Consider the following 22,855-nt stretch of genomic DNA (forward strand, 5'->3'; position numbering starts at 1 on the left):
GATCCCAGATTTGACATCACTTCTACCAAGTTTCCTAAGAAGCCCTCTTAAAGAGGTTAGATGTCTCTTATATGTGTGCTGAGAGCGCTCTCTTATTCTATATGTTATGAAGTATATTTCTGATGTGAAGTTTTAAACCTGAGATCAAAAAGAAAACCCCATTCATTGGGAGTAATAAGTTTGGGGCTGTTTTTGTTTTTGTTTTTGTTTTTGAGAGAAAGAGAGGATAGACGGGCGCAGGGAGATGGAGGGACAAGCAGATTCTCTGCTGAGCAGGGTTCCAGGCTTGGGGGTTGATCCCAGGACGCTGGGATCATGACCTGAGCTGAAGGCAGCGGCTTAACCAAGTGAGCCACCCAGGTGTACCTTAACATGTTAGCTTTAAATAATTTATAATAATAATTGCTACTATTATTAGGTGATAAAGAGGGCACGACAAGGAGAGAGAGAGAAAAACAAACATAAGAAGACATATACGCCTGGTACCCTACAATCCTGAACATGCATAATCACTACCATGCTGAATGTCAGCCATTCAGATTCCTTTTCTTCTAACAGATGTTTAATGGGTAAAGTCTTTGACTCTGTAGCCACACCACCACATTCCCTTTATATAGGGAAACTAGGACTCCAGGGTTGGACTGGCTTAAACAGCATCCTCCTGTCTTTTATATCAAATTGCTGTGTCTGATTCATGAATACGTAGTGAGACTTTCTGCTTGAATAGAGAAAGGTTTAAGGAGTGCTGATGTATCTCGGCCAGGTCACCAGGAATCAAGCAAGCAGTTTAATTCATTCACTTTAAACATTAACAACATTTGACTCAAGCCATCATCTTTAGAAAAAAAGGGGGAATGGCCGAAACAAACTCCCAAGGCTTTGGTAGAGTGGACATACCCAAATATTAATCACAGAGCAGTAGTGAAGCTTTTAGCTTCACACATATGAACTTTAGCCCTTTTGTATTACAGTTGCTTTGCAAATCATGACTCCAAGGCAACAGCCTTATTGGAAACTCCAAGATTAATAATGACTTTATCCAGTTTATAGCTTAGGGCAAAACCAGCAACAAAGCCAAGACTCCTGGGCATACTGATCCTGTCAACGCAGGTCCCATTGCCTGAAAAGCATAACCATGAATTCCATTAGACTTCCCGGGGATCTCTGTGCTTTTCCTGGCCTGTCTTTTTAACATGAACAGGTGATAAATGTGTTTCTTCTTCTCCTAAAACCTAAGCTGGCTTTTCATGGATAGTTAGAAAAATAGAAAAAGAATAACCATGGTAATGATGGTGATAATAATTTACTAATCATTCGACACATTTTAGCTCATTTATTCCTTGCAAGAGCTCACTGCAGTAAATATATCCCTTTTCCCATATTATAATAAAGAAACAGAAGCTTGGAGAGTTTAAGTAATTTCTTAAGAATATACAGCTAGGGAGGTTCATTCAAGCCAGTTTTTCTGATTTCAGAGTCCAATCTTTTAACCACTACGTTCTACCATTCCATTTTGTAAGCCCCCAGCGGATGTTTGCACACCTTTGCCATCTCTTTAGCCTACTTACAACCAGAGCTGAACCCTTCGTGTCTTTCAAGAAAGTGTTAATGTGTTAAGCTTTGGGTGGGGGTGTCCTACTTGATTTCTGCTTGGGTCATGATCTTGGGACTGTGAGATCCAGCGGTGTGTCAGCTCTTGCTGGGCGTGGAGCCTGCTTGGTATTCTCTTTCTCCCTCTCCCTCTATCCCTCCCCAAGGCCCATGCATGTGCATGCTCTTTCTCTCTCAAAAAAACAAAACAAAACAAAACAAAACAAAAAACAAAAAACACTAGCAGCAGCTTTGGAGACTGCTGACAGATGTGTCTTTGAGTTGTAGCTCTGCCATTTCTTAACTGTGTAACTTTTTCAAGTTAACTAACCTCTCTTATCCTGTTACCTGTCTAAGAAATAATAAGAGTAAATATCTGAAAGGGTGATTTGGAACAGTTCAATGAGTTAGTACCTAACATTAGTGTACCTTAGCAGAGTGCCTGGCACGGAGGAAGAACCCAGTAAGGTACTCAGCCTCATTCAGGCTCAGCTTACATGATACGTTTTCTAATAAGTGTTTGTCTTCCTTAATCCAAAGTAAGGCACTACCCCAGCATTTACCAACTATATCAGTCATGGCTTTCTAGAACTTGTTCTTTCTTTATAAACACCTGTCTCCTTTTATAGGCTGGAAGCCACTGGAGGATAGGAATGGTGCTTAGATTTTTTAACATCTATGAAAAGCCAAGAACAGTGCTCAATAAATAGTGGCCACATTCTTGTCCAAATATGTGGCCATGCATCTGACAAAGAATTGTGTGGTCTCCCTCTCTCGGGTTTTGTATCAGTGCCTTAATGAGTCTGTAGAGAACCAAGAATAAGAATAGCTTTGTTCATATTTGAGGCCTTCCTTAAATGTGGCTCTTGAATTATTATTTTTTTGCATATCTTACATCATTCTTACTCAATTTAAGGATGTTGAGGACAGAGCTTCTATTATAGGCTATTTTGTTTCCTCCACCTTAGCCATTAGTACAAAGAGAGCACTCAGTAAGTGGTAACTGTTTGTCATGAACTCTATGAGACTATCACACTTTTTCATTTAATTGTCAAATAGTCCAATGTCATAGTCCTATATTATATCCCCCTTCCCCTCAACCCCATTTCAGAGATAAGGTATATTGAGTCCTAGATAACTAGAAATTTATCCATGATCCACTTCTATTAAACAGAGAGGTGTAACTTAAATTCAAGTGTGTCTGACCCATAGCCCATTCTCCTAACCAGAAATTCTCAAAAATGGTCTGGCATCAGAATCACCTGGCAACTACTACATCAAAATCTAAAGAGATGGAGCTCTAGAATTGCTAAAACTTACCAGGAGATTTTAGCAAACCATACCAAAGATTTGGTAAGATCTACTCCCAAACACTACTTTATATTTCTTCTAAATGTTTGAATGAGCGAATGAATGAATGATGACTATAATTCTTGCATCAATAATACACTTTTTTTTTTGAAGATTTTATTTATTTATTTGACAGACAGAGATCACAAGTAGGCAGAGAGGTAGGCAGAGAGAGAGAGAGGAGGAAGCAGGCTCCCCGCGGAGCAGAGAGCCCGATGCAGGGCTCGATCCCAGGACCCTGGGATCATGACCTGAGCTGAAGGCAGAGGCTTTAACCCACTGAGCCACCCAGGCGCCCCCAATAATCCACTTCTATATTAAGGTTTACTCTCAAACAATGATCCATGTTTTAAAATGCAAGGATTCCTGAGAGGTTATCTCTTAATTATCTGATACCTTTAAGAGGATTGGCCCTTCAGTGAACAAGGCTTCTATTCCTCCTGAATCCAGATAACCTGCTGGGTCAGACGTTGTCATTGCACAGGCTCCTGGGGTGGTCCAGAAACATTCCATCTGCTTGGAGTGATACGTTTGTGCCCTCCTTTATGTTCTCTCTCTCTCTCTTTAAAAAAAAAAAAAAAAGGCATTTATTTTGCTGTGTCAGGTTCATGAATGCACAGTGAGACTTTTTGCCTATGTAGAGGTCTTCTGGCTGGTAGCTTCTTTGGAAGGCTCACCTCAGGCCACTTAAGAAGAGGCAGCACACTTGTCCTTCAGGCGATGGCTGGATAAATTAAATGCAGTTTTAGCCATACAATGGAATATTATGCAGCAGTGAAAAGAAATGAAATATCTGTATATGCTATAATATGAATGAACCTTGACCATTATTCTGCTACAGTGAAAGGAAGCCAGTCACATATTGTATGATTCCATTTGATAAAAAATGTTCAAGATAGATAAATCCATAGAGATGAAAAATAGATTAGTGATTGCCTAGGGCTGTGAGAGTTTGGTGAGGAATAGGGAATGACTGCTAACAGGTATAGGGTCTATTTTTGGGGTGATAAGAAGTTCTGAAATTTATTATTGTGACAATTGTACAATAGTGAGAATATGCTAACACTACTGAATTAATACACTTTTTTTTAAAGGGCAAATTTTATATGTGAATTCTGTCTCAGTAAAGCTGTCCAAAAGTGTTTGGGGGTGGGGTGGGGAAGCAGCACAGGGTGACAGAAGCACGGTAGTAAAATTCTACATGAGAATTGTGAGATTGCCAGAAAAGGCTTCTCAAAGTTCGCCTTCACCAGGAGGACGTAAGGATCATCATTATGATGATATGAATGGATGCTCACCTTACAGTATCCATGAGCTGACGCTATCAGGAACTTTCTGTGATTTTTTTTTTCTGTCTTGAACATGTTTCTAGTTTTTTAACCCTCTTCTTTTCCCTAGCCCTTATGTGACTAAGTTAAAAATAATTCCCAGACAAAAAAATACATGAAGTCAGGCACATAGTATTATATTTTTGGAGAAAGGATTACAGATTAAAATGTAAAATATGACTATGGCACTGCACATTTTTGCCGCAAGGAATACCAGCAAGAAAGCTGGTACTCATTATTTACCATGGCAGAGAAGAATGTTCAAGCCAGTAATGATGTTTAAAAAGAAGACATGATTCAGTCAAAGTCTCCGTGTGTCAGAGTTGCCACGTTCTTTTTCATCCCTCTGGCCATGGGTAGCTTCAGTGTTGTATTCTGCCCACCTGGACTAATGAAGAAGCCTGATTTCCTGCTTTCTGTCTACCATATTCTCCCTGGGATATATGACTCTCCCTGGGAACTCACCGTCCATCACATTGCCTAAGCTACCTCTCTGAAATGCAAACGTGGGACAGTGCAAACCTGGGCATCACAGCCTGGATCCCAGTCTGGCATGAAGGCCTCATTGACTATGACCCTGTCATTTTAGGCAAGTTACTTCATCTTTCTGTGACTCGTTCCCCCCTAATTTTAGGGAGCTTGAAATGAGAGCAGTATGTCAAGTGTGCTTAGTCCAATGTCAAGCTCAAAGCAGTCACTCTGAGCTCTTGTCATTACACTTATGTTCAAATGCTTCCTTTCTACATAATGAAATCTAATCATTATCAATGAAATCTAACCATCAGTCATGCAGGGACCTATGCAATCTAATCCAGTTTGTCTTCTCCCTGTTACCAACCTTCTCTAAATGCATCTGGCAAATTTGTGACTTCCAGTACTTCTCAGTCTCTTTCTCTGCCATTCCTGTATCTCTAATCAGAAAAGCCCTTTCTTATCCAGGAAGACCACAAAGCTATGAAGTGACTGAAGTTTTTCTCAAATTCCTCCTTTCTCTATGTTCTGAAAGCACTGTAGGGGTTGAGAGAAGTTGACCAAAGGGAATTATATATATATATTTTAAAGATTTTATTTATTTATTTGACAGAGAGAGATCACAAGTAGACAGAGGCAGGCAGAGAGAGAGGGAGGGAAGCAGGCTCCCTGCTGAGCAGAGAACCCGATGCGGGACTCGATCCCAGGACCCTGAGATCATGACCTGAGCCGAAGGCAGCAGCCCAACCCACTGAGCCACTCGGGCGCCCGGGAATTATATTTTTTTAAAAAGATTTTATTTATTTATTTGACAGACAAAGATCACAAGTAGGCAGAGAGGCAGGCAGAGAGAGGAGGAAGAGGAAGCAGGCTCCCCGCTGAGCAGAGAGCCTGATGCGGGGCTTGATCCTGGGACCCTGGGATCATGACCTGAGCCGAAGGCAGAGGCTTTAACCCACTGAGTCACCCAAGCGCCCCGGGAATTATATTTTATAGGAAAAACAAACAGGACCCCTAGTGGACTAGAGAAGAGGAATGATGGAAATAAGAAAGCAGAGCTTCTTCTTCTTCTTTTTTTTTTTTTTTTTAAGATTTTATTTATTTATTTGACAGAGAGAGAGAGATCACAAGCAGGCAGAGAGGCAGGCAGAGAGGCGGAAGCAGGCTCCCTGTTGAGCAGAGAACCCTATGTGGGGCTCCATCCAAGGACCCTGAGATCATGACCTGAGCCCAAGGCAGAGGCTTAACCCACTGAGCCATCCAGGTGCCCTGAAAGGAGGGCTTTTAAGCTTAGATCTGGAACAACTGGGCCCATGATGGTGCATTAACTGATAAGGGAAGAAAACCTGGAGAGAATGAGGCTATGACGGCCTAGTAATAAAGACATCCATGTTAGGTTATGTTTGATACACCAGTCAGATATCCAAATAGATGTGGTAAGTAAGATGTTGAATATTTGAGTCGCGGTTTGGGGAATGGTCGGGTCTATGGATATAAAATGGGGAGTCATAAACCTCTAAGTGGAGCCAGTGTAGATAGCTTTGGGGAGCCCAGGGGACCAGCAACATTTAGAGATCAGCAAGAGGAAGAGAAACCTGTTAAACAAAAACATGTGAGTTCACTCCCCTAGCATCTGCTTGAAATTAAACAGTGTCTCATTTATCTTTGTGCCTAGTGGTATTGGTCATAAAAATCTGATAAATCCTTGTTAATTCATTTCAGTTCTAGAAACAAAGAATGGTAGCCCCTTCGACATCTCCCAGCTATGTACTTCAGTGATCTGGTAACATTTGTAAAATATGCATGAAGAACGACTCCAACATCCAGCTTAAGGTAGAATATGGTGGACAGTTCCATGACTTCTGGAGACAGACTGGTCCTCCTTACCTTCTAACCTCTTCCTATCCCTTCCCCTAGGGTCACACTGCAAAGGGCATGGCCCCGGTGCTCATGTGGGGATGGCACAAAGCCCAGGATCCCAGCATGGTCCTCCAGGCTGAATACCAGGGGGCTTGAGAGAACAGCAGCTGCTGGAGCATATGGGTGACCAGTAGGAATTCCCCTTAGTTTTGGACTGAAGCACCTCCCTGTACACAGTACCCAATTTTCTAAAAGGTTGTGTGAGAAACTTTCTCTAGTATCTTGTCATGTTTTTCACATTGACCTTAACAGTTTAGTATCCATATTTTTCTGACCTCCTCGTTCCTGTGAAGCATTTAAGAATTTGTTTTTTTTTTTTTTAAGATTTTATTTATTTATCTGACAGAGAGATCACAAGTAGGCAGAGAGGCAGGCGGAAAGAGAGGAGGAAGCAGGGTTCCCGCTGAGCAGAGAGCCCGACGCGGGACTCAATCCTGGGACCCTGAGATCATGACCTGAGCCGAAAGCAGAGGCTTAACCCACTGAGTGACCCAGGCGCCCCACATTTAAGAATTTGTAAATTAAGACACATCCCTCTTTTTTTTCTCTCTCTCTTATTGGTACTGTTCTGTTTAAGACTGCATCATCTTTCACCTTGGCAAGTTCAGTAGCCTTCTATGCAGTTTCCGTGTCCCCAGTTTCTCCCCACTCTGCCACCAGAATAATCACACCAAAGCATTTCCCTGTTAGGGTATCCACCTGCCAAGAACTTCAGCAGCTTACCCACTGCTTACGGGGGGTGGGGTGGGGCGGGGATTCCAAAATCTTAAGGTTTGTGTCCCAGGTCTTCCGCAATCTGTCATTTCCAGGCAACCTTTCCAGCATTAGTGCCCATCAACTATATTCTGGGTTAATTGATCAGGCCTCCTCTTTCCCCACAAAATCCCTGTATCTCAGCACCTGCATTTCGTTCACTCAGGATGCCTCATCTGTTTCTACATCTGTTAACATCCTACTCCTCAAGTTCCAGGCAATGCCACCGTCTTCAAGGAGATTCCTTAGTCACCGCATTGGAGGGAGGAGTCCTTGTCTACTCTGAAACAAGTAGTATTTATTTTTTTAAAGGCAGTTATCAGATAGGTGATGGTGATGATAATGATAACGATGAAGATAGGTAGATAGAGGGGCACCTGGGTGGCTCAGTGGGTTAAGCCTCTGCCTTCGGCTCAGGTCATGATCTCAGGGTCCTGGGATCGAGTCTCGCATCGGGCTCTCTGCTCCACGGGGAGCCTGCTTCCCCCTCTCTCTCTGCCTCTCTGCCTACTTGGGAGCTCTCTCTCTGTCAAATAAATAAATAAAATCTTTCAAAAAAAAGATAGGTAGATAGAGGCATAAAGGTTTTATTTATTTATTTATTTATTGTCTCGGGACTCTTATTTTCAATTTCAACATAGTGTACCTCCCACAGCATAAAGACAGAACTCTAACAATATTGACTGAATGAGTAAATGAGTCACTCAGTTAACGCAGTACTATTAATCCCCCCCCATAGTTTATCCATTGTATAATTCTAGCTCTTTGTATATGGGATTTTCTTAAACTGTGGACTTTCTATAGGGCAACACGTAGTCATCACATAGTTGACTTCCTTTCACAAATACCAGTTAAGTACCTGGTATGTCGCAGGTCTTAAGATGGAGTCTGAGAAGCAAGTTATAAATAGGAATAATGTATTCCTGCCCTCACAAAGTTTACAGATTCATGGAGGTGTGACCACCATTAAATAATGAGGGCATGTAATAATCTAGAGGTTCTTCCAGGAGGAACTGATATGGAAGCTGAGACCTGAAAGGTCATAAAAGTTAGCCAAACTAACATGTATGTGTGTGAGGGTCTGGGAATGAGAACACAAGGGAGCACTCGTGAGGAGGCTGGGCAGAACATGGAGAGAAATGAACAGGGTGGGGAAAGTCTTTATGGGAAGGGAGCAGGAATCACAAAATGAAAGAGCATATCCGGGGTGCCTTGGTGGCTCAGTCAGTTAAGCCACCGACTCTTGATCTCAGGCCATGAGTTCAACCCCCACATTGGGCTCCACACTGAGCATGAAGCCTACTTTAAAAATAAATAAATAAATAAATAAATAAATAAATAAATAAATAAATAAATAAAGGGCTTTCCCCCCCCCCCCTTTTAGAAAGAGAACTGAAGGGAGAGGGAGAAAAGAATCTCCACACTGGGCATGGAACCTGATGTGGTGGTGGGGCTCAACCTTACAACTCTGAGATCATGACCTGAGTGGAAATCAAGAGTCATATGCTTAACTGACTTAGCTACCCCAAGCACCCCATAAAGGGGATTTCTTAGGGCTGGAGAGTAAGTGAGTGAAATGGAGGAGATAAGCTAGGGGAATAGGCAGGTTTAGACCTAAAATGCACTCCAAGATGTGAAAAATATATTCAAATAGTTACAGGTCTTTGGAGGATTTTGAGCAGGGCATTGATAGGACCAGTCCACATCTTTTGAAAGATGGCTCTAAATTCATGTGCCTAGTGGATGAGAGGATCTGGGGGCAGAAGCCCTCAGGAGCAGGATTATACAAGTACTTCAGGCTGAGAGACCCTGCCTGGCCCTTAGCACAGGTCCCTGCCACAGCCATAATCACCATCTCTGCCTCTTCCCAGGGCTTCCAGGGCAGCACCTGAGGAGACCTTACCAAGGAGCACCACGCAGTAGATGCTGAAAACATCGCACCCACGATACAAAGCAGTAACATGGCAGCACCTGTTTGAAAGGCATTCACAAACAAGACTCCCTTCAGAAAGGAACAATGTCTAAGAAAGGGCGAAATAAGGGCGAGAAGCCCGAAGCGCTCATCGTCGCCCTTCAAGCTGCCAATGAAGACCTCAGGACCAAGCTCACAGATATCCAGATAGAGCTGCATCAAGAGAAGTCCAAGGTGAGTGAGGCCACGTAGGGTCACAGCCCTGAGAAGGGCTCTCGCCCGGCTCTGCCTGCTGCCCTGCCCCAGTGGCTCCTCTCTGCTGGTTGCTGGGGAGAGCAACAACCCCTGTGCTTATGGAGATTCTCTTGTGTGTGGCAGGAGCGCCTTGAGCACAGGATTCATAGAAGGTGAGGATAGCAGGCTGGTACAAGACTGATGTCTGCCTCCTTAGGAAGCCTGGCTCAGAAAACCAGATCTAAATATTGAGACTACCTGCAACCCCACTACCTCCCCATCACTTGTATGACCCTGGCCACGTTCCACTGTGCCCTGAATGGGATCTCCCCGCTTTGGTACAGACCAAGCTTTCTAAAGTACATCACTTCAGGTCACTGCCCTGCTTAAAACCGTCTGTGGCTCTCTACCTTTCTCAAAGTCAAAGGATTTTCCCTACTATTACAGGATGTTTCTTCCACTTCTCTTTGACTCCTCTCCCACTGCTTCCCCCTCCTCGCCCCCAGATGACTCTGTTCCATCCTCTTCGCTGGATTAAAAGTTAGGCTGATCACATTTAGGGGCTATACCCCCTTTCCCCAGGCAGCCGTATACCTTTTTCGGGTGTCAGCTCCAGTACCTTTCATCTGCCCCAGTGTCCAAGACATAATACTTGCCATGTCCAGTTACTCCCACAGTCTATTTTGATTCATTTCATAGTGATTTATGTATTTATCCATTTTCTTGTTTAGTGCTTATTTCTATTGTCCAGTGTCATCTCCATGAAAGCATAGTCTTACCAGACCTCTATATCCCTACGGCTTAAATAAATGTCTAGAACTGAGATGCTTATCACGGGTTTGTTGAATGAGCAGAGGAATGAATGAAAAGTGATTCATTTCCTTATACCTTAGCTTCTTCACCAGTAACTTGTTACTGTGATGAGGGTCAAATTAGACAAGTATAAAAAGCCATTGTGATGATTAAATGAGAAAATTCCTATCAAGTGCTCAGAGAGATTCCTGGTACATGGTAAACTCCTAAACAGTTATTTGTGGTAAAATTTTCTAATATGCTCTGCATGTGAATCAGTTACTAATTAGGCTTAGGGAAGTCTCTTTACCTCTCTGAATCTCATCTCATAGTTGGATATGCTAACACTTACTTCTCCAGAGTGATGTGGATATCAAATAGGGGATCATGAATAGGAAAGCATTTTCAAATACCTGACACACGTTAAGACATTTCCGCTCCTTGCAAACCAGAGACGGCCGTGTCAGCACAAAGTTGCCCTATTTAGATAACTCTTTGTATAGTAACAAAAATAAATGTTCCTGATCAAGCTATTGATCAAAAACTGATATCCTATCATTTTTTTTAAAATCTGTATCTTCTTCCTTGACATTACCATTAAATCTTAATCATCTATTTTCCTAAAAATCTATTTCTCCTGGGTTCAGCAATAATAAAGCTTGGATCTGCCGGAACCCCTTGCCTCTCAGCTAAGCCTTAAAAACCTTGGATAACCAGACCCCAGTGTAAAATTTATGGAGGAAGTCTTTTACCGTGAAGCTAAAAGGAATATGATATCATAAAAGCAGACAAACAGAACAAAACAAAATAAAAATATTTGTTTGAGAGTCAGAAGACCAGGGCATTGTGTTTATCCCTCCTCGGGGACAAATTTAAGTGTCTCAGTATCTCGATTTGTAATTCAGATGACTGAATCTCTTTCTCCATATCTGTATCTCTCAAACCTCACTGTGCGTTAGAATAACCTGGGGGAACTTATTAAAAATTGAGACCTTTGGGCCCACAGTCTGTGGATTTTGCTAAAGCAGGCACAGTGAGAGCCAGGACTTGGAATTCTAGCAGACGGTCCAGGCAGTCCCCACAGAGGTGGTTCTCTGCCTTCGCATTGACAAACAGCACTCTTAAGATTCCATCCAGGTATCACTGTCTAAAAACATTTCATTGGTTTTAACTTTCCCTGGGGCAACGTAACATTTCACGGGAGGCAGACTCCTTTAATTGTAGTAACGACATGATGACAAACTACATTCATAGGGAGAAGCCTGTTGGTCTGGAGACTGGTAACTATAAACTGATGATGATTTAAAGAGAGCAAACTCAAGAGGTTTCAGAAAGGCAGAGGTCCTGCAGACCCTACACTGCCAATTTTCCACACATTAAACACTTTTAAAAGGGGTGACTCTTGAGCATGGACAGGGCTCCCTGTTTATCCAGGGCCTAGTCTCTAAGTCAGCAGGTCAAGCATAATCTCCCCTTCCTCAGACAAGAGCCGGAAAAGTCAGCCTCATGCATGAAAGCACTGTCTTTAGCCTTCTCTGTTCTGTCTTCACCCCGCCCCCCATCTCCCTCTCCGTGGCAGTTAATTACAATCCCAGCAAAGGGACTAAAACAAAACCCCACTGCCTGTCAGCAGCCTTCCCCAAAGAGCAAAGGGAATTTAGAGGGCAAGCAAGTTATAAAGCAGTTTTATTAAAATAAAAATGATTGCGTTTCCAAAAGTCCAGATTTTAAGAGAGAGAATATAAACAATTCCAAGATGTAAATTCATATTCTCACTTTGGCTCCTAAGCTATGATGATAAAACGACAGTTCAGCTATTGGGAAATGCGCTAAAGAGTGGAAACCTTTGAAATGGTGGAGCATTAGTCATTTTTCCAGAAAGATACATCACCCCTTGACATTTACAGGACACACTGCTGACAGAGCAGAGTCATAAATGCTTTAAAGTGATTACAAAAATATCTGCACTTTATTGAATGTTTACTATCTGTCACACACTGTAATAAGCACATTCCATCCTGACATAATCACACCTCTTTCATGTACCACCTGAGTGACCCTGAGCAGGTTATAAAAATCCCTCAGTGTTTTCCTTTCCTCGTCCATCAAATGGGAAAATAGCAGTATCTGCTTCATAAGGATGTATATGTGTGTGTGTTGGTCTTGAGTGGCTAGTTTGTGTCAAGCATGTTAAGTATTATGAGTCAAGGGGCACCTGGATGGCTCAGTTGTTTAAGCATCCAATTCTTGGTTTCATCTCAGGTCCTGATCTCAGTTGTGGGATCAAGCCCTATGGTGGGGATCCGTGCTCACAGCAGAGACTGCTTGTCCCTATCTCTTCCCCTTTCCCCTTCTCCCATTCATGCTCTCTCTCTCAAATAAATAATAAAATCTTTTTTAAAAAGTATTATGATTTGGGGCGCCTAGGTGGCTCAGTGGGTTAAAGCCTCTGCCTTCGGCTCAGGTCATGATCTCAGGGTCCTGGGATCGAGCCCCACATCGGGCTCTCTGCTCAGCAGGGAGCCTGCTTCTCCCCCTCTCTCTCTGTCTGCCTCTGCCTACCTGTGATCTCTGTCAAATAAATAAATAAAATCTTTAAAAAAAAAAAGTATATGATTTAATCATAGGTGGGCATTGTAATCCCCATTTTACAGATGAGGAAACAGATTCAGTGAAGTAATTCACCCAGAGTCACATGTTAGGAGGTGGCAGAGCTAGTTCTTCCACTCCCTTTGCCTCTCCTCTAGAGTTTACGTTCTTGTTTTCCTTTTTGTGATATATTTTCCCTAGTTTTACTGAGATATGATATATATATATATATATATATATATATATATATATATAAAATATTCATTTTAGGTATACAGTGTAATGATTTGACATATGCATTACAACATATGATTACAACAATAAGTTTATTCAACATTCATCATCACATAGTTGTAAAATTTTTTCCTTGTAAGATCTCCACAACTTTCAAAAATACAATACAGTATTGTTAATTATGGCCACCATGCTGTACATTACATCCCCAGAACTTAGTCATCTTATAACTAGGAATTTGTCCCTTTTGATCCCCTTCACCCATTTCTCATACTCCTAGCCACCCCCTCTGTTCTGATAACCACCCATCTCTTCTCTGTATTTGTAGGTTCAAGTTTTTTAGATTCTGCATGTAAGTGAGATCACATGGTATTTGTTTATCTATCTCTGACTTATTTCACCTAGAAAATACTCTCAAGGTCCATCTCTGTTGTTGCTAATGGCAGGATGTCCTTCTTTTTAATGGCTTAATGATATTCCATTGTGTATGTCTGTGTACATATCATATATATATATTATATATCCTGTATATGTATATAATGTGTACACTTTTTCTTTATCCACTCATCCACTGATGGACTTAGGTTGTTTCCATGTCTTGTACTTCCTGTGCTCTTTAAAAATGTGAAGATCTTGAAAATACTGGAAGCATTAGGCTAAGGGAGAGAGAGTATCAGAAGTTTACTCTCCACTATTAACCAAATTTCAAAGAAAGAAAGAAAGTGTTGGGGGTGGGGGTATGAACATACCTGAATCCTTCTCTCATAGGTCTGCATTTCCACTGGAGGGAAATGAAACAAAAAGACTAGACATAATCAACATCTAATGAATAGAAATTTGTCTGAAAGATTTTCCAAGCACCGATAGTAATAAGCAGGTAAGCAGGTCATTCTGACTGAACTTCAAGTATAACACCCAAGAAGATGGAACCATGGGGTGGAGAGGAAAGAACACACAGTGGGGCCTCTGTGCCATGTGTCCTTGTCATTTCTGAGCCTGCATTTTCCCATCTCTAAAATGAATGGATTGTGGGCAGCAGAGAGGTGCTACGGTCCCTCAGAAATGGTAGGGATTGGTCAGGGAAGGCAGCCGTGTGCTCTGGCTCTTCCTGCACTGAGATAGCGCTTAGGACCCACAGGTGTCAGCCCCACTCTGACCACCTGGTCCAAGTAACGCTCTGACATCCATTTACTCTATCATATCACCCTGCTCCATCTTCGGCATAGAACTTTGTACTGCCTGAAGTGATTTTGTTCTTTTGCTTATGCATTGCCCACAGCCTAACCGCCCCCTGCCTGTCCCCAGTAATATGTAAGCTTGTTATGCGTAAGAGACCATGTCTTCTTAAGGGATCCTCTAAGGAAGGCGTCCTCCGCGCTTTGAATGCTGCCTGGCATGCCGGAGATGCTTGATACTGCTTATTTAATACATTTTCAAGTTCCCTTTTAAAAACTTCCCAACAACCCCATGGCAGAAATACTGTTACAGTATTTATTTAGATGGAAAACTCCAGGCTCGGGCAAAGAAAAGATTTCCACCCAGGTCTGTCTTTTTTTTTTTTTTTTTTTTTCCTGGACTGGCTCTCTGAGCCATTAGACTTTAGTGTTTTCCTCTGTCTCTCCTGTCGACAGCGTGAGGCCATGATCTGCAGCCCAGGGGTGTGTGAGCTCACTAGGGATTGCTGTGAGATGTGGAACCCACCCACCTATTCCCAAGGGCTCCCTCCTTTCCCTCAGAGACAGCCTTCATTGTAGGTACAAAGCCCAGGGGTGTGTGAGCTCACTAGGGATTGCTGTGAGATGTGGAGCCCACCCACCTATTCCCAAGGGCTCCCTCCTTTCCCTCAGAGACAGCCTTCATTGTAGGTACAAAGGCTTCTATTTTTTCATTTTCTGGGAGGAAAGCAAGGTGTGATTCCAGTTTCACGGAGAAAGAAAATGAGTTCGAATGGTTTAACTGATGTGCTCCCGAGGACACAGGGAGTAGAGGAGCTAAAATGGAAATTCCCAAATGACCTGGGTAATGCTGAGTATCTGGTTGCCTCTAGAACTCCCAGAGAATCAGCCAACCCTTGTCCTCAAATGACTGCTCCAAAGCCTCCATGCTCAGCGCCCCAATTTGGGATGCAGCATTTCTTGTTTTATGCGCCTTTAGTTTTGTGTTCAGGAAGCCTTGTGTCTAAAAGTAAGAAATGAAAAAATAGAAGCCTTTGTACCTCTACGGGTTGTATAAAATTTCCCTTATAAACAACCTTCTATAGTGCAGCTTCATATCTTCTGACTGCGACTTACTAAGCGCCCATGAGCCTCCCTGCCTGCCTACTGTGAGTTTAGATATCCTGGAACATCCAGTGCAGATAATCCACACCCAAGCTCATGTTAGCTTGTCTTGCCTAGATAACCTCTCAACTTCCTCACCTTGGATCAGGCCATCCAGTTTTTCATCCTAGATTTCTAAGGTCACATTAAAGCTCAGACATGACCATCGTTATCTCGGCAGAATTTACCCGGGCTTTCAAAGGCTAGACTAGAAAGGAAAATACCATCTGAGGCCAGGGTGGGGTAGTAATCAGAATGTTTCTCCTTCTGACACAGTGTAAGTTCTCCCCAGGAGGATTAAATTTTCCTGGTGACTTTTTTCTTCCGTAAAACCTCCAGGGGAGAAGGAATTTGGAATCTGTATCTTTCAAAGCCTGTTCACTGCTCATCCCCTTACTCTGTCCTGTCCCACAGCCCACTCCTGAATACATATAATCTGAGTCTCTTCCAAGTTAAGATTAGATGCCACCAATGCCAGGGAACTCAAGGTATCTCCAGGAGACCCAATTTTACCTTTGTTTTCAAGGTTTCTGTTAGGAGAACAGTTATTATGGTCTTAATAATATAGTAATAGTCATGTTGGTCTTATCCTGATAATATGGGTTCTTATATTTATGTCATTGGTATTAATACAGCATTGCATTATATAATAATACCAATATGGCATCAATATTCATCAAAATTAATACTATACTATTTAACCATGTATTAATAATTACTAATCTCCCAGGTGTTCCAGTCTTTCCAAAGGACTTTTAATACATTATCTAAGTCAGCCCTCACCATATGAGAATGAGACCCCCAATCCCAGTTAACACATAAGAAAATGGAGGCTGGGGAGGAGAACAGTTTGCCAGAGGTTTCAGAATTAACAGGAAGGAGGTACCTGGGTGGCTCAGTTGGTTGAGCCCAACTCTTGGTTTTTGCTCAGGTCATGATCTCAGGGTGGTGAGATCGAGCCCCTCAAGAGCCCCAAGTTGCGCTCTGCACACATCAGGGAGTCAGCTTCTCCCTCTTCCTCTGCCCCTTCCCCAGCTGGTGCATGCACATTCTCTCTTTCTCCCAAATAAAACTAAACTGAACTGAAATGAAATGAATAATAATTTTTTTTTTAAGCACATAGGGAGGTCTGGGACCCAACCCATACCTGGCTGCTGGCCCACGCTGGGTGCTAAGCAGCCTTCTTCACACTGTGCTTGTGCAGAGACTCGTCCTCACTTTTCTTATCTGACATTGGGATGACACAGATACTACCTACATCACAGAGCTGCCAGGGTTAAATGCGGTAATGTGTGTGAAGTCTTTAGGAAGCTGTGTAACTCACAGTAAGCCCTCAATAAATGCTATTATGTGATCCAGCAGCACTTATCAAAATTGATTCTTCTTCTAAGTATTTTTTTTCACTTAAAGTATTATCTTTACATTTTTCCTTGTCAGTCGGGAGCAGTTCTTTCTCTTTTTGTGTACGATTTACAGAAAGATAGTAAATTCTATTTTCTTACTGGTACATTCTGAGCTGCAAATAATTTTCAGAAAGTGATTTTACTATAAAAATTTTAATTGGCTTTTTTCCTTCCCGAATGTCAGTCACATCCTTTGTGTCTGCTTCATAGTGAAACACTTCTCCCAAGCTTAAGAAACAAGTCATACCTAGAAATCCTGCAAAAATGCCAGTTTCCATGGCAACCAAAATAAGCAGACATGAAAAATGCCAAATGTAATCAATCAATGCCTTTGAGTTTTCTTTGGATTCTGTGGATTCCTTCAAGTGATGGACAAGAAAGCCAGTGTTTGTTTGTATTTGTTTTTATCTTCAGACTGGAATATATTTTTCATACACCTATATTTTCATTTTTTTTCTTTTTCATTCATCTCCAGTCTACATGCAAAAGATTAGTGTTTATAATTTGAGAGAAATGACAAGATCACAAAATGAAGCAGTACCTGTAGTGTGGGACAGGTGAGGAGAGGTAGAGTGAGAAACAGAAACAGGAGCTGGGGGGGTCCAACCAAATCTTCTGAGAGCAGGAAAGGTGAAGCTGAGATGTTGGGGTTTTATTCAGCAACATAAAGGAGCCCTGGATGATTTTTGAGCCCATAAATTGGGTCAGAACTGGGCTTTCCTGGGGCACTTGGGTGGTACAGTTGGTTAAGCATCTGCCTCTTGGTTTTGGCTCAGGCGGTGATCTCGGGATGGTGAGATTGAGCCCAGGGTTGGCTCCACACTCTGTGGAGTCTATTTGGGATGCCCGTTCTCTCTCTCAAAAAAAAAAAAATCTTAAAAAAAAAAAAAATCTTAAAAAAAAAAATACTGGGTTTATTAGGAGAAATATCACCATCATGAAAGCCTATCTCATTCAACACACCAAGAACCCTAGAGCAAAGCTGTCCAGGAGAAATATAATACAGTCCACAAATGCAAGGCATGTATGTGATTTTTAAATTTCTTGTAACCACAATTATAAAATGTAAAAAAGAAATCATTAGTTTTAACAACATACTGTATTTAATTCATCCAAAATATTATAATTTTAACTTGTAATCCATATAAAAATTATTGCTGACGTTTTTACATTCTGGTGTGTATTTTCATTTAGAGTAAGTCTCAGTTCAGACTTGGGATATTCCAAGTACTCTGTGTAGCCAGTGGTCACTGTATTGGACAGCGCAGGTCTAGAACATAGGTAATAATAAGCATCTAGGAAGGGACCCTGGCCGAAGCTGGAGGCAAGATCAAAGACAGTCATTGAAGGATGCCTGGCTATTTATTTTCCCAAGTCTCCTTGTGCCCTGAGTTCTTTTAGAATATCCAGTGTGGTGGTAATTGCTATGCCTTTAAAATAAAATATTCATAAATTGCCATGTGGACTTAGAAAATCCAGTTCTAGCCAAAGGTAGGTACTATTAAGGTAAGTAAAATCTCACATGCTTTCCATTATAATTACAAGAATCTCAGTAAGGAGTTTGAATCTTAACATTTTTTAGCTGGAGAGGCTCTTCACGATTTTTTCATGAAACTTTCCTATTTTGCAAATGGCAGAGACCCAGTTTCACTGAACTGGATATTACTCGCAGGGTTCCCTAATTCTTCCCTTTTTCCAGGTTACTGTGTGTGTGTGTGGAGAGAGAGAGAGAGAGAGAGTGAGTGTGTAATTCTGTGGTACACGACAGAGGCAGAGGAACAAAGACAGTACAGACGAAGAGGGGGAGGAAGATGATAGTAAAGAACATTTGCTGAGAGGCTTCTCCAAGCCACACATGCCAGGTCCCCCACCCCGCCCCACCCCCGATCTACCGAATCAGAGCCAGACTCAGCCAGTTTAAGGTAGTACCATGGCTAATCTATAAGGAGACCCACATCATCAACGGAAGTGAAGCAAAACAGAAGATTTTGTTAACCAAAATACCCGAAAGGTCTAAATGTTAGAAGGAACACTTTCTTAAACTGCTTGGACGGTTAGTTGGTGGGGGGAGCAGGAGAGGTTGCTGAGTGGGGCAGGGAAGGACACAAAGGGACATCTGTGGAGCATGCAGAAATAACAGCCACTGAACCCTTGAACAGAGAGGTGGCCCAGTGAACCACAGTGTTTGGGGCTGGTGTGTGTTTATGCATAATGTTTGGTGGTAGAACCAAGTTGCCATAGAAAAAAGGTGAGGTTGAGGATATATCAGCTGGTTTCATTTCTCCATTACAGCAGCCAAAACAGAAGGGGGAAATAGGAGAAATATTTATAATATCACCTTGGGCACCACTTTATTAGTCTAATGATCATTTTGAGCACTGAACTGTCCTAAGATGCCCACATGTATCAGCTTGCACCTAGCCAGGGATGTGTTCTAAAAAGCTCTGCAGGTGATCTGTTCTGAACTTCTCCCCACCAAGGTGAAAACCGTTATAGCACTGTGCCCTAATTTTAATGTGCATACGATCACCTGGGGACTTGTTAAAATGCACGTCCTGGTTGTAGGTCTGGAGAGGAGCCCTGGATTCTGCATTTCTGACAAGCTTCTGGGCGATGCCTGTGTTGGTTGTCTGCAGACCACAGATGGATAGTGAGGGCCCCAAACCTCAGATACTGTCTGCACCAAATAATACAAGCATCCCCAGGTATCTCCTCCTTCCTGTCTTCCCAGCTCTGGGGCCTGTGGTTCCCTTCCTTCTGAGCACTCAGTGACTGGACAAGAAAAGGTGAGGAATTGGGAGAGCCCAGGCCTCTGAGCTACAGGCCTGCTCAGGAGCCCACCTTCCCTTTGAGGATCACCTTGTTTCATCCTTTCGCCTCTCTGCCCTTAGGTGTCTAAGCTTGAAAGAGAGAAGACTCAAGAAGCAAAGAGGATCCGTGAGCTGGAGCAGCGCAAGCACACGGTCCTGGTGACAGAACTCAAAGCCAAGCTCCATGAGGAAAAGATGAAGGAGCTGCAGGCTGTGAGAGAGAATCTCATCAAGCAGCACGAGCAAGAAATGTCAAGGACAGTGAAGCTGCGGGATGGAGAAATCCAGAGGCTCAAGTCGGCCCTGTGTGCTCTCCGGGACGGCAGCAGTGACAAAGTAAGGACAGCGCTCACCATTGAGGCCCGGGAGGAGGCCCGGAAGCTGTTTGATGCCGAGCGCCTTAAGCTCTTACAGGAAATTGCGGACCTGAAAACTGCCAAGAAGCAGGTGGACGAAGCTCTAAGCAATATGATCCAGGCGGATAAGATCAAGGCCGGTGACCTTAGGAGTGAGCACCAGTCCCACCAGGAAGCCATCTCCAAGATCAAGTGGGAGTCAGAGCGGGACATTCGGAGGCTGGTCAGTAACCCAGGGCAGCACGTCGGCGCACAACCATTCTTTCCCCAGGTTTTAGAATGCCATGGGTATGCTGCTACGGGTGTTTCTCATGAGCGGATTATAAATAGTGCTCACCTCCTGTCTAGCACTGACCAAAATACAAGATAAGTCCGTAGGTAGGTAGGTAAGTAGATAAATGGATAGATAAGCCAAGCCAAAATTGGAATTGTAAAATGTAGAAAACATGGGAATCACCTTTCTCATAACAACTGGCTTCTTCCAGCTATATACGGAGAGTATCTTTTCAAGGACTCCTATTTTCTTGAATGTCTATAAAAATATTCTAAGTTAGGGGCACCTGGGTGGCTCAGTGGGTTAAAGCCTCTGCCTTCGGCTCAGGTCATGATCCCAGGGTCCTGGGATCGAGCCCCGCATCAGGCTCTCTGCTCAGCGGGAAGCCTGCCTCCTCCTCCTCTCTCTCTCTCTCTGCCTACTTGTGATCTCTGTCTGTCAAATAAATAAATAAAATCTTAAAAAAAAATATTCTAAATTATGAACTCTTCTAAAATCAACATGTTTTGTGAGCTTTCTATTTATAAAATGCCACTGGCTTTTTACAGGAGTGGGGGAAGTTTCTGTGGCTTACAAGGTATCTGAAATGGCGGTCGCTGAGAGCATCCTGAGTGATTCACCTGTCTTCTTTCCAGGAACTGTGTCTGAAAACAAGAAATAGAGCCATAAGAACCCTGGTCATTTTTAAAATAGATCTTCTTTCTCAAAATAAATAAGAGCCATTCAAAACAGTGGCCTCTATAATTTTTAAACTATTCCTAAGTACTTTATTTGCTATTGCCAATTTCCAAGACTTATTTCAAGCCTATAGAGTTGGATCTTTCTTTTTAATACGTATGGCCAAAAACCACATTGGTCTCTCACTATACCTAAAAATAAAACAAATGTAATTATTTGTTTTATTTTATTTCATTATATTATTTATTTTATTTCATTATTCATTATTTCATTTATTCATTATATTATTTTATTTCAATTATTTGAAATCCATAATGTCCTAAGTTGACCACGTCCAGTTATTTTAGAAGAAACATTTACATGCGTCTATACTTAGAATGTTTAGTATTAGTTCTATCTTAGTCCTGTCTTATCAAATTACCCCTCACCTGTTAGAATGCACTTTATGCTTCTCCAACAATAATACTTTCTGGTCGCCTGGCTGACTCGTTTGGTGGAGCATGCGACTCTTGATCTCAGGGTTGTGAGTTCAAGCCCCAAGAGAGTACTTTAAAATCTTTAAAAATAATAATATTTACTCTCTTTAAAAATAATAATATTTTCTTAGGAAAACTACACTTCCCTTTTGTGTCTGCCAATTCTAAGCAATAATTTTGTAAGAACTCCAGTTATGTTCCTTGGACCATATCTCTAGGATCTCGATTTTAGGTAAAAATGGTTACCATAGAATATTTTGAAAGCTAAATGTGTCATTTTCTTTGTACTACAATATAGTGTGACCATAAAATGTTACCTTTGCCACACTTTCCAAATTCTTTGCAATTCATTCTATTGCCCTGGTTGACAATAAAAACCAAACACAGTGCAGAAACTTTGGTCTCTGCCTTGCCTTTGGTTTTTGAAATGACAACAGTTGATGAAGAAAGAACCAGGACTATGAACTCTGGAGTCAGCAGGTGGGTAAATGAAAAGGATGCTGTACATCAACTATTTGTGTTTGTTGATGATTTTCGATATAAAATCTGCAAGTGTATCCACTTGTTGATCTGTAGTTTCTTCTCTGACTTCCTTTCACCAGCATACTGCTAAAGTAGACGATGCATTCTCTCTTAGTAACAATCTAAGCTACCTCAAGAGTGGTTAAAAAACTGGGTGCAAACAGAATAACATGGGAAGTTTTTCAGTAGTGCAGATGTACTTATTTTTTCTTCTTGTTCTGTTACTACCCCCACACCCAGATCCATTTTTTTGGAACTGGAAGGGAGAGAAATGAAAGCCATTCTGTTTAGAAAATTTATCCAGGGAATTCTGCTAGACACCCATTCCCATCTAAGAACTAGAATTTTGGAAGATTTTTCAGTATTCTGAAGCCTGAGTCTATGCTTAAAATCACTATGCAATAGAGACTCATCGACACTGATTACTGGATATTCTTAAGAAAACTACTTTGGAAAGTGCTGGAAGGGTAAGGGTAATTTTGGGATCATTACTGCATAGCCTGTTAGAATGGGCTCTGGGGTCAGAAGACTGAACTTAAAAATCTGGCTTCACCGCTTATTAACTATAGGATTATGACAAAGTTGGAAACCCTTTGGGTCCTCAATTATCATCTGTAAAATGGTGATAATAAAATTTGTGTGTAGGATTGTTATAAGAGGAGATAAGGTGTGTAAAGTTCTGAGGATAGTGCCTTGAATGTTGTAAAAAATCAATAAATTTTAGTTATGATGTGGGATGTGGCCATGATGAGGATGATTATATGGGTAGTATGGGAGTGATTCCCAGCAAGTTCATTTAGGTAGGGTACATCAGAACCAACTAGGAGCACGGAGGCGTGGAACCA

General features: G+C 42.0%; 1 protein-coding gene across 12 annotated transcripts in view; it reads left to right on the plus strand.

The window, feature by feature from the left end:
• Positions 1–22,855, plus strand: part of JAKMIP2 (janus kinase and microtubule interacting protein 2) — a 163,821-nt gene that overhangs the window by 85,829 nt on the left and 55,137 nt on the right. For 11 of the 12 annotated variants that reach the window (XM_032850643.1, XM_032850630.1, XM_032850648.1 and 8 more), the window contains 2 exons: positions 9,284–9,558; positions 19,786–20,283. In XM_032850643.1, the coding sequence (XP_032706534.1) occupies positions 9,430–9,558; positions 19,786–20,283 (627 nt within the window). In that variant the 5' untranslated portion in view covers positions 9,284–9,429. Of the gene's footprint in view, positions 1–9,283; positions 9,559–13,941; positions 14,051–19,785; positions 20,284–22,855 lie in introns of those variants that run through there. The other variant, XM_032850692.1, reaches the window with a different exon arrangement.

The sequence above is a fragment of the Lontra canadensis genome, unplaced genomic scaffold (genome assembly GCF_010015895.1).
Source record: "Lontra canadensis isolate GAN:19392208 unplaced genomic scaffold, GSC_riverotter_1.0 scaffold4, whole genome shotgun sequence".
NCBI lineage: Eukaryota > Metazoa > Chordata > Mammalia > Carnivora > Mustelidae > Lontra > Lontra canadensis.